Source organism: Penaeus vannamei, chromosome 3, assembly GCF_042767895.1.
Source record: "Penaeus vannamei isolate JL-2024 chromosome 3, ASM4276789v1, whole genome shotgun sequence".
Taxonomy (NCBI): domain Eukaryota; kingdom Metazoa; phylum Arthropoda; class Malacostraca; order Decapoda; family Penaeidae; genus Penaeus; species Penaeus vannamei.
This window is the reverse complement of record NC_091551.1, coordinates 19,550,951-19,563,450: the sequence shown is the minus strand read 5'-3', so window position 1 is coordinate 19,563,450 and position 12,500 is coordinate 19,550,951. Positions and strand designations below refer to the sequence as shown.

Genomic DNA, 12,500 nt, shown 5'->3' with positions numbered 1-12,500 from the left:
TGAGAGAGTGAGATAGCGATAGAGCGAGAGACGGAAAGAGCGAGAGAGCGAGAGACGGAGAGAGCGGGAGTGCGAGAGACGGAAAGAGCGGGAGTGCGAGAGACGGAAAGAGCGAGAGAGCGAGAGACGGAGAGAGCGGGAGTGCGAGAGACGGAAAGAGCGGGAGTGCGAGAGACGGAAAGAGCGAGAGAGCGAGAGACGGAGAGAGCGGGAGTGCGAGAGACGGAAAGAGCGAGAGAGCGAGGGAGCGGGATGTAGCCCCGGGAGGAAGCGGGCACCACCAGTACCCATAAAGAGCTGAGGTAGCTACATGTAGAGTGGCATTTATGACTCTGGCATTTCCCGGATGGCACTAACCACACACGCTGCCCCTCTGCGCAGGAGTGCCAACAAATCATCCGTTTACAACTGACCATACTACGTTTTTCTCTTAGTTTATCAAAAGGATACACGGATGGATATATCCTCCCGGGTATATAAATGCCACAATGCTCAAGGAGTATATCAAAGGTCTCTGAAGCATGTGTCACCGAGTGCCAGGTGTCGAGTTTCATTCTCAACCATCGGAATGACAGAAGTTGCAAAGCGTAAATAGGATAATGCTTAAAAAAGATGTGATGATAATGATGGTGATAAAGATGATGATAATGATAATGACAATAATGATAATAATAATAATGATATTAATAATAAGAATAATGATAATAAGGATGATAATAATAATAATAATGATAATAATAATAACAACAATAATAATAATGATAATAATATTGATAATGATCATAATGATGATCATAATAACAGTGATGATGATAATACTAACAATAATGATAATAATAATGATAATAATAATAACAACAATAATATTAAAAGTGATAATAATAATGGTAATAATAATAATGATGACGATAATAGTACTACTAGTAATAAAAACAATAATGATAATATCAATAATAATGATAATGATAATAATAATAATGATAACACTAATGATAAAGATGATAACAACAATAATGATAATGATGATAATAATGATGAACGTGATGATAATGATAACAATAATAATAACAGTCATTATTATTATTACCATCATTATCATTATTACTGCTATGGTTCTCACTATCATCATTATCATAACCATTACCATTATTTTGTAGCATCATCAGTATTAGTATTGATATCATGACAGTCATGATATCATTTTCATCATCATTATCATCATCAAAAAATGATAATTATAATGATGGTGATAATGATGGTGATAAAAATGATGACAACAAAAGCAACAATGATAAAGAAAAAATGAAAAAAAACATACCAGGTATCCCTTATCACAGTAATTTAAATTTTGCTGATGTGTTCAGCGGCACGGAAGACCTACCGGGCTCACTCAGTCATCATTAGGTCATCTTTTCATCATATGTTGTGTGGCTAAAGAACGGTCAAAGAATAATGATAACGACGGTGGTGATAATAGTCATGATGTTGATTAGGATGATGATGATAATAATAATATCAATGATAATGATAATAATACTAATACTAATACTAATAATAATAATAAGGATAATAATAATGATGATGATGATGATAACGATAATAATAGTAATAATAATAATGATGCTACTACTGAGGATAATAGTCATAATAATGATGATCATAACGATAATGATAATAATAGCAATAATAATAATAATAATAATAATGATAATAATAATAACAATAATAATAATAATAATAACAATAAAATGATGATGATAATAACAATGATAATAATGATAACAGTATACAATATTGATATTGATACTGATATCGTTTATGAAAACCTTAATGATACATGATAATGACAATGATAATAGCAACAATAACACCAATGATGACAATGATAGCGACAATAACGGTTACATTAATGACAATGATGATCATAGCAGTAGTGATGACTGTATGGACGCTCATGATTCCTCTCTGTGATACCTTCATGGCACTTCCATCTCAAGCGCATTTATTTACTTGCGGTTCAGGGTCTCTTTTGGTTGGTTGGGCATCTGTGTGTGTGTGAACAGAGAAAAAACACAGAGAAAAATAACACATACACACAAACACACACACACACACACAAACACACACACACACATAAACAAAAAATCAAACAAACACATACCTCGTATTACCCACTCTTATTACGGTAAAGTCAAAACGAATTGTTTCTCTATCCATAAAAAAGCAAGTAATGACCGCTGTACCGCAGGACTATCTACCATACCACATATCAGCAATACCACATATTCACCCTCGTACCATCCACGTACCATAGCATTTACTTACGTACCTTACACATGCCGTTAATGCACATATCCCGTGTGCCGAGTTTACAAGGGGTACCGTCCGCTACAATCTCTTCTAACTTAACACTGTAGAATTCATTGTCCGGTTTACACTGCAGCTCACATGGGGCGTCTGTAAGGGAGAGAGCAGAAATGTCGAGGGTAATATAGAAGAAATTTAGAAGGAGGGAGGGAATGAAAGTGAGAGAGAGAGAGAGATGGAGAGCGAGAGAGAGAGAGAGAGAGAGAGAGAGAGAGAGAGAGAGAGAGAGAGAGAGAGAGAGAGAGAGAGAGAGAGAGAGAGAGAGAGAGAGAGAGAGAGAGAGAAAGAGAGAGAGAGAGAAAGAGAGAGAGAGAGAGAGAAGGGGGGGAGAGAGGGTGAGAAAGAGAGAGAGAGAGGGGGGGGGGGAATGATGAGAGAGAGAGAGAAAAAAGGAAAGAGAGAGAGAGACAGACAGACAGACACACACAGAGAAAAAGCCAGACAAGAAAAAAATTCCCAAATAAATACAATATATTTTCTAACAAACCACATTTTTTAAAACCTCAGTACTCACGATGTTGCATGACCGGTTGCCAGGTATGGTTGGCGCCCTTGTACGGCACGGAGTTGAACTTGGAACACTGCTGAGCCCGGAAACTCACTCCATTTTCGGGACAGTCCTGGAGAGGGAGGCAGTGAGTAGGATGATATTTTGAGCGTATATTCTGACCCATTGAATGCTCGTGTGTATAATTATGTACGTGATATTTCTATCTAAATGCAATCTCCATTTGTTTTACGCGTATATCCTAGTTTTGTCTATTTGTCTATAGATTGGTGGTCTCGAGATAATCACTCTTAATTAAAAAACTGTTAAGTTATTTTTCATTTATCTATTTATTCATTGTCATTAGATAATATTATGATAAAATGAACAATAAGAGGCCAGTTTCCATTTCGAGTGCTGAATTACCCATTTCATATATCAATTCAGGTTTGACATATTACAAGTATTCCTAATAGTCTGCCCATGAATCTATTTTTCTCTCGCCCGCCCACCTCCGTGTTGCAGATGCGGTATCGCTTGCGGTCGCCCGTGCAGTAGCGGCCTCCGTTGGCGGGCGCGGGGTTGTCGCAGTGCCGCTCCGCCATCTGCGTGCCGGCGCCGCAGGACCGCGTGCACTGCGACCAGCTGGACCACGACCCCCACTCGCCGTTGATGGCCGCAGGACGCTCGCCCATGGTCACGCAGCGCCCCATCACGCACCACTGGGGGAGGGCCGGGGGAGGAGGGGTTAGAGGCGATCACAGGGGGATGTGGAGGTAAATTGAGAAGAAGGATTATACACGAACAGAAAATACGTATATCAAGTCCGTATTATGATTATAATGCTATAGAAAAAGGAAAGAAATAAAACAAATAACATTTGATAATAAACCGGTCCAACATCCCGGTGTCGAGCGAAAGCTGTGGCCTTTGCGAGATTCCCTTCCCTCAGCATCAGTCGCCTAGAATCACTAACCTCAGCTGACTATGCTTTCATCTGAAACACTTCTGTGCAGGGGCGCATCTGTGCGCGTTTGCATCCCGTAAGGAACAATGAATAATAACCAAAAATGTGAACAGCTCTGTTGCCTGACCGACGACATTTATTAGCATTATCCGGACGTTTTACAATAACTGTTCTAGGATTGAGTTTAAAGACGTGTTTCAGTGCAAAGTTTAGAACCTGCTTTGTTTAGAGACGCTGGGCGACTCTTGAGGAAAGGGATGAATGACGGTCTACCACAACAAGACCGGAAACCTCTGCGCGCGCGTCGATTTCCTCTCCGTCAAACGGCCGCCCAACCTTTCGCTCGACGCCGGGCGCGCGTCTCTCCCCACCTTGTGCTTCCCGCAGTGGGTGCCCTCGGCCGCCGGCTCCATGCGCGTGATGCAGCGGTTGTCCAGGTGGCACCACAGCGTCTGGCAGATCCTCTCGGTGCCCTCGATGCCCTCGCAGTGGGTGGCGCCGGCGCCGAAGCTGAGGCGGCACTGATGGTCGGCGTCGTACATGGCACCAGGGGGGAGCTCGGGGAAGCTGTACTCCATCTGGGGGGGCTCGTCCTCCAAGCAAGCGCCCCAGTCGCGGCTGCGGGAGGAGTGAGAGATCGCAGGCGCTCGTGAGAGACTGCAGGCGAGCGTGTGCGTGTGGCCGCGCATATTAAATGACACGGGACGGCCTGGCTGTGTTGAGTCATTAATGATTTAGTGTAATTAATACGTGTGTTTGTAGGGTTGGATGTCGCGTGTGAATCCATACTTTACAGAGAATATTCAACATCATGGTGGACATGGATGCATATATCAACGAGTGTTACATCAAACAAAAACTAATGCAGAAAATATATATGATTTTTACATAATAAAACCTAAAGAAGTGCAGTAAGAAGAAAGACACGCTGTTGTAGCTTAAAGAGTACCCTTGTGTAACACCCAAAAAATAATAATCTCAAGGAGTTAATTGTATTATTGGAAAAAAAATATGGACGAGAAAAAGGGACCCAGAGACAAATTACTGACATTTCGCTTTCAGTTTATAAAATCATTCCGAAAACTCTAGTCATCCCTTCCGCTCTATGAAATGATCCAAAACTAACCCATAACTCTTCAGTAAAGATTCTCGTTCAATATTCATGGTACATTAAATGATGTAATAAGTAACAAGCAAGAAACATGAAAGGTTTGCGTTGAAATTTAAACTAAAGTCTCGAGGCACAATTTTGGTCATGTGTTTCTGCCCTTTAATGAAATAATGTTTTATCCAATTCAAATTAAAAACGATTAAGAGACCATTCACGGCAATCAAAAGATCATAAATTCAAGCGGCAATCCGGATACAAATGAAAGATCAACGAGCAGTGAAATATCAACGAATGTAGATTAAAGATCAACGAATAATGATAAAAGATCAGCGATTGTAAATAAAAAAACAACGAATATTAATGAAATATCAACGAAAGCAAACGAAAGCTCGACGCATCAGCCGCAACTCCTACGCGCTGTCCTCCCGCTGTTCACACGAGGTCCAGAGGCGGAGCGTGACCTTCAGCTGGCACCCGCAGCTTGCATCGGACGCCAGGCGCAAGTCACGCTGCGTGGGCGGGCGGGCGGGCGGCTGCTACCTGGACGCGCGCCGGTGGTCCCTCGGGTGGGCGGGGAGGAGCTCTGTCTATCTATATAACAACGTACCTATGTATCTACCCCCCTCCCTCTCTATGTATGTCTATACACACACACATATACACATCTATCTATCTATCTATAAATATATATGTACACACACACACACATTAATGTATATATATATATATATATATATATATATATATATATATATATATATATATATATATATATATATATATATATATATATTCTCTCTCTCATCTATGTCGGCATGTGTTTGTTTGCTTGTTTGTGGCTGGACACAAATACCTATAATCAGTTCTATTAATAACATAATGTCAGCAACTCATTATCAATAACAGCAAACAAACCAACACGACCCAAAACACCACCGACTGACAACAAAAGTGTCAGCGTTCGGAAACCAGAAAGTCCTGCCAGCGGCCAGGAATACGTACAGTACACGATGACACAAACAGAAATGCCTTTACTACCAGAATGAATACGAACACTTCTTCCTCACTTGCTTCCCCTCACACTGAGTTCGCCTGTTTCCTTTTTTATCACCTTGTCTCCCCTTCATTTCTACTCCTCTTCTCTCTGTACCTCTTTCTTCATTTCCTCTTCTCTACGTTTTTTCCTGTTTTCTCTTTTTATTCCTCCTCGTTTCTACTCCTTCCTCAATTTCCTTTCCTGTCCTTTACCTCTACCCTCTTTCATTTCTTCTTTCCTTCTCTTTCCCTCCTATTCTTACCGCCACCCCCTTTTTTCTCTACTTCCTTTGCCCCTCCTTTCTTTATCTCTCTATTTCTCTTTCTCACCCCCCTCGCCTCTACCACCTCCCCTATTCCCTATCCCTCCTTTTCTGCCCCTTCCTCGCCCCCTCCCTTCCCATCTCCTTCTCTTTCTCCCCTCCCCTCCCCTTTCTCCCCCTACCTTGCCTCTACCCTCTCCCCTCCCCTCTCCTTCCCTTTCTCCCCCTACCTCGCCTCCCCCCCTTCCCTTTCTCCCCCTACCCCGCTCCCTCCCCTCCCCTCTCCTTCCCTTTCTCCCCCTATCTCGCTTCTACCCCCTCCCCTCCCCTCCCATCTCCTTCCCTTTCTCCCCCTACCTCGCCCCCTCCCCTTCCCTTTCTCCCCCTACCCCGCCCCCTCCCCTCCCCTCTCCTTCCCTTTCTCCCCCTATCTCGCTTCTACCCCCTCCCCTCCCCTCCCATCGCCTTCCTTTTCTCCCCCTACCTCGCCCCCTCCCCTCCCCTTTCTCCCCTTACCCCGCCCCCTCCCCTCCCCTGACAGGTGGCGCAGGTGGTGCAAGTCTCTCCAACCCGACTGATTAAGTCCGCCTCGCTCTCGGGTTACCAGCTTTCCCGCGCTCCGACGTTTCGAAGCGCGTCATCCGATACGCTTCGGAGTCGTTCGGAGATGGCTATCGTTTCCTTGTATTCATTTAAAAAATTCGACCTCGCTTTGTCCCGCTGTTGGGGTTTGGGGTTTGGGGCTTGGGTGGGGAGGGGAGGAGGGAGAGGGGGAGGGGGAGAGAGAGAGAGGGAAGACTCGTTTTTTATAGAGCTTCCTATAGTCTCTTTTTCCTGTTCCTCCTTTCTTTCTCCATCCTTCGCTCCCTCCCTCACTTCCTCATTCTCTTCGTCTCACTTTCATTCCTTCCCTCTCTCCTTTCCCACCCTACCTCCCTCTTTCCTTCCGTCCCATCCTCCCACCCTCACTCCTTCCCATTCCTCACTTCCTTCTTCTCCTTCCTTCCCACCCTCATTCCCTCCCTCTCTCCCCTTCTCCCTCCCTCCCTCTCCCCCTCTCCTTACCTCTCTCTCTCCCTTCCTCCCTCCTTCCCTCCCTCTCTCCCTTCCTCCCTCCTTCCCTCCTTCTCTCCCTTCCTCCCTCCCTCCCTTCTTCCCCCTTCCTCCTTCCTTCTCTCCCTTCCTCCCTCCTTCCCTCCTTCTCTCCCTCCTTCCTCCCTCCTTCCCCCTGCACCTATAACCCCTTGACTCGCCACAACTGTTTACGTAGTGCCTATGACCCGTTCGCGTCAACAGGAACACCTTCGTCCATTAGCGTGGCACTGGGGCGTCACTTCGCTAATGCCTCGGAGGAAACACACACCAGGCCGCCACAGGGGTGCCAGCTCCTTCGAGTGTGATGGAGGAGAGCAGACCCCTCAGAGCTCTGGTGTGGTGTGGGGCTGTCGCTTCAAGACATCACTTCTTTTTTTCCCTAAAACTCCCTCTCTCTCTCTCCCCCTCCCCTTTCTCCTCTTTATCTTTTCTCCCTCCCTCCCTCTCTCCCTTTTCCTTCCCCCCTATCCCTCTCCCCTCTCCCCATTTTTCCTTGATAAAGAGAGAAGATTAATAAATGTATAAATAGAAATAGATATGGATTAATGAATAAATGAAGATAAAGATGAATTAATAAGTGATTAAAAACAAAAATAGGTGAATAAATGAATAAGAATGAAAATGAGTAAATACATAAATGATAACAAAATCAATTAATTAATATATATAAACAAAAATAACAATAAGAATAGATGATTGAATAAATTAGTAAAGACAAATGAATAAAATGACGAATGGATAAATAAAAATCCCCCTGAAAATACATGACACACATTCGGCCAAAAAATTTACTCGATTTGATAATAATGACTTCATGTGCAAAGCTGCCGACCTCTCAGATTTTTTGTAAAAACTTTCTGAAGCGAATAAAGTCAATTGAAAAACGTTCTGAAAATCTGCCATTATCCCGAGATGCTGAAGAAGTGCTTGTAAATTCTCCAGACTTTAGAGAAATACTGAACGAGATGGCGACACTTCTGCAAAATATTAATGAAGCAGCGCCACCAATCTCCTCCAGACCGTGAGAAACAGGGCTACAAATACTCCAATAACTAACAAACTTCCTGTCCTTAGAAAAACAAACAAACTTACAGCCATGACTTTTAAGCATCATTACCACACATCTCAAAGACAAAGGCAAAAGGCTTCCCCTATTCCTCGTAACTAACGAAACATCTGCGACAGCTTTCCAGGCGGTGATGAAACAATACTGCCAATAGACGGGACCAGAACCGAGACGCAAGACAGGGTCGCCATACGCCCGACAGCATTCCTGATACGCAAAGAAGGCAGTTACATCCATCATCGAGACATTTATGGATGCTAATATTCCCCCGTGGAAATAAACTCGACCGATTAGAGTGAATGGATCTATTAAAGTAACGTAGTTAAGTGTAAGGTACGACGAAGTCCCACAGTGAATCAAATATATATATATATATATATATATATATATATATATATATATATATATATATATATATATATATATATATATATATATATATATACTTATATTTACATATACATATATATATGTATATATATGTATATATATATAAATATATATATATATATATATATATATATATATATATATATATATATATGCATATATATATATATATATATATATATATATATATATATATATATATATATATATATATATATATATATACATTATCATAATACCAGTGAATTTGACGACTGATGAGAAATTGATATGAAATTGTTGTTGTTAGGATGATGATTATAAGATTCGATTACTATAATTGGACTACTGAATTCATTATCAATGAATGATGACGTCATCGGCGCCGGGTACCACCTAGACTGCCTGACGCGGAGCTGAGCCTCCTGCGCCTCCGTGGCCAGCCCGGCCCTCTCGCTCTCCCTTTTCCCTGAAGACTCGGCTCAATTCTGACTTTCATTGGCGTTATTGCCATCTCCAGAAAGGTACAGAGAGAGAGAATGAGTGAGAGAGGCAGAGCGAGAGAGAGAGAGAGAGAGAGAGAGAGAGAGAGAGAGAGAGAGAGAGAGAGAGAGAGTGAGTGAGTGAGTGAGTGAGTGAGTGAGTGAGTGAGAGAGAGAGGGAGAGATAGATAGATAGATAGACAGAGAGAGAGAGAGAGAGAGAGAGAGAAAGAGAGAGAGAAGGGCGGGGGAGAGAAGGAGAATAAGTGAGTAAGTGAGATAGAGGGAGAGAAAGAGAAAGAGAAAGACTGAGTAAGAAGGTCGAAAGAGAGAGAGAGGGAGAGAGGAGACCAGAGAAAGAGAGAACAAGAAAGAGCAAGAGCAAGAGGGCCATGAGAAAGACTGAGTAAGAAGGTCGAAAGAGAGAGAGAGGGAGAGAGGAGACCAGAGAAAGAGAGAACAAGAAAGAGCAAGAGCAAGAGGGCCATGAGAACGAAGAAGCGAAGGGCGTGCGCGGCGGAGGGACCGACCTTGAGCCCGACACGAAAGCCTCGACGATCGCGGGCGCTTAATGGCCACTCAGGGTGACAAGACCAGCGCCTCCTGAGCGGCGGCGGGCGCTAGCAAAGAGAACGATCTTGTAGCGGTAAAGGAAACGAGCGGAATGATAGCGGGCGGGCGTGGTTTTCGAGAGGACGGGCGTAGGAAGGGTAGCGGTGGTGGTGAGTGGGGCAGGAATGCAGGCGGTGTTTGTCATCACCTTTGCTGACGACGACAGGAGGCGGCGAGGCGCTGGTGTCGACAATAACAAAGTGCGTATTTCCTGCCTACCTTGTCACTAGGTGTGGGCGTGTGTAGGGGGGAAGGGGGGGTGGTTTGTTGCTCGGCGAGGTGAAGTGGTTGGCAACACCTGCTGCGTGGAAGGAGGGGGAGGGGAAGGGGGAGGAAGGAGGAGTAGGAGGAGGGGGAGAAGAAGAAGGATGAGGGATATGGGAGAATAGATGGGGGAAAGAAGAGGAAGAGGAAGCGGGAAGGGTAAAGAGGAGGATAGGGAAGGGGGTGGATTGGAAGGAGGAGCAGAAGGAGGGGAAGGAGGAAGGTGATGAGAAGAAGTAAGGAGAGGGATAAGGAAAAGTAGGAGGGGGATAGAGAAGGAAGGAGAAGAGAACTAGAGGAGGAGCAGAAAGAGGAGGAGGAAGGGGGAAGAGAGAGAAAGGGAAGGGGATGGAGAGAAGGAAGACAGGAGAAGAGGAAGGAGAAGGATGGAGAAGGGGAGGAAAGAGGAGCATGTGGAGGTAGAGGAGGAGGAGTGTGAGAAGAAGGAGGGAGAGGGAGAAGGGGGAGGAGGAAGGGGATAGAGGAGGAAGGAGAGGAAAACGAAAGGAGGAGGAGGAAGGGGGAAGTGGGGATGGAGAGGAGGAAGAAGGGGGAGGGATAGGAGGGGAAGGGGAGGAAGGAGGAGGGGTGTGAGAAGAAGTAGGGAGAGAGAAAAATGAGAGTAAGAGGTGGATAGAGGAGGCAGGGGGAAGGGAAAAGAAGACGATGGAGAAGGGAAAGGAGAAAGAAGGGGGAGGAGAGAAGAAGAACGGGTAAGGGAGAGGAAGGGGGAAGGGTAAATAAGAGGATGGAGAAAGGGAAGGAGGAGGAAAGGGGAAACGAGAGGAAGAGGAAGGGGATAGGGTAAAGAAGAGGATGTAGAAGAGGAAGGAGGAGGAGGGGGGAAGATAGAGGAAGAAGGGGGAAGGGAGAGGAAGAGGAGGGGAGAAGGGTAAAAAGGAGGGTGGGGAAGGAGGGGGAGGGGGAGGGGTGAGTCAGCAAGGGTATTGTGAGGACAACTCTTTCTCCTTCCTTGCTTGTTCTCCCATTTCCCGCTTCTTCTCCTTCATCTTCCTCCTCCTCCTTTTCCGCATTCTGACTTTTAATCTTCGTCTCCTCTGCTCGCTTTCCCGTCTCGCTACATATTCTCTTCCTTTATCTTTATTTTCAACTTTCTTTCTCTTCTCTAATGTTTCATCCTCCTCCATTATCCTATCATCTCTATCCTCCATTATTCTTCTCTCTCTCTAGTGTTCTATCTTCTCTTCCACACACTTCTCTTCCTCCTTTCTTCCCTCATTCGTTCTATCCCTCCTCCCTCCTTCTTCAACTGACTCTTGTTAGGAATTTATTGTCCAGTCTAATGAGGTCCAGAGATCGACCGGCGCGATAGATGCTTGTCACTGTATTTTTTTTCCTTTTTCTTTTTCTCTTCTCTCTTTTCCTTCGTCTGTCCTCCTTTTCATCATCGTCTCGATTTCTTTCTGTCTCCCTCTCTCTCTCTGTCTCTGTCTGTCTCTTTCTCTCTTTCTCTCTCTCTCTCTCTCTCTCTCTCTCTCTCTCTCTCTCTCTCTCTCTCTCTCTCTCTCTCTCTCTCTCTCTCTCTCTCTCTCTCTCTCTCTCTCTTTCGTACTCGTCTGTTTTCTTCTTGTTTCTTCTTCATACTCCTCTTTTCCTTCTATATCTTCATCACCTTCTTCCTCCTCTTACTATTCCTCCTTCTTCTCCATTTCTTCTTCTTCTTCTTCTTCCTCCTCCTCCTTTTCGCCCTACTTCTGTTCCTCTTCCTCCTCCTCCTCCTCCTACTACTACTACTACTACTAATCTACTTCTAAACCCTCTTGCTCCTCTTCCATCTCCCCCTCTTCCTATTTTACCTCCTCCCCCTCCTCCTCCTCCTCCTCCATCTTCTCTGTTTTACAAGCAAAATTTTATGCCAAATTATAAATAACCAACACTCCCAATACAGACAAAAATGATAACAAAAATAAAAATTAAAGAAACAATAAAGAAAGAAAGAAAGAGAAAAGAGAAAAAGACGTTTCTGACCTGAAGAAAAGGGGGAAATCCATCCATCTGACCTTTTTTTTGACCCATTATGACCCCATAAGCCCGATAACCCCGAGGCGAGACGCTGTGACCCGGAAACGAAAGAAGCAGAGAGTCTGTTTCCTTTGTGTTGAAGGAGTGGTGCATTTCTGCTTCGTCATGCTCCGTGTCTGCCTCTTGCTTTGGTGTGCTTGCCGAGGGGGCGGGGGAGGTAGGGGGGGGGACGTCAGTCTGTTTTTGGCTTCTTGTCTTTTTTTCCTTTTTTTCTGTTTCTTTTTTTTTTTGTCTGTTTTTTTCAGTCTTTCATTTTTCTTTCTGTTCCTGTGGCTATGGCTCTATTTGCTTGTTTATTTGTTTGTCTGCATGATAATCTCTGTCCCTGTCTGTCTATCT

At 44.3% G+C, this 12,500-nt stretch overlaps 1 protein-coding gene across 2 annotated transcripts in view; it reads right to left on the bottom strand.

The window, feature by feature from the left end:
* Window positions 1-12,500, bottom strand: part of LOC113827274 (A disintegrin and metalloproteinase with thrombospondin motifs 6) — a 147,256-nt gene that overhangs the window by 12,077 nt on the left and 122,679 nt on the right. For both annotated transcript variants that reach the window (XM_070141699.1, XM_070141708.1), the window contains exons 11-14: window positions 4,193-4,439; window positions 3,367-3,576; window positions 2,882-2,987; window positions 2,330-2,457 (exon numbers count right to left, since the gene is read on the bottom strand). In XM_070141699.1, the coding sequence (XP_069997800.1) occupies window positions 2,330-2,457; window positions 2,882-2,987; window positions 3,367-3,576; window positions 4,193-4,439 (691 nt within the window). The remainder of the gene's footprint in view (window positions 1-2,329; window positions 2,458-2,881; window positions 2,988-3,366; window positions 3,577-4,192; window positions 4,440-12,500) is intronic.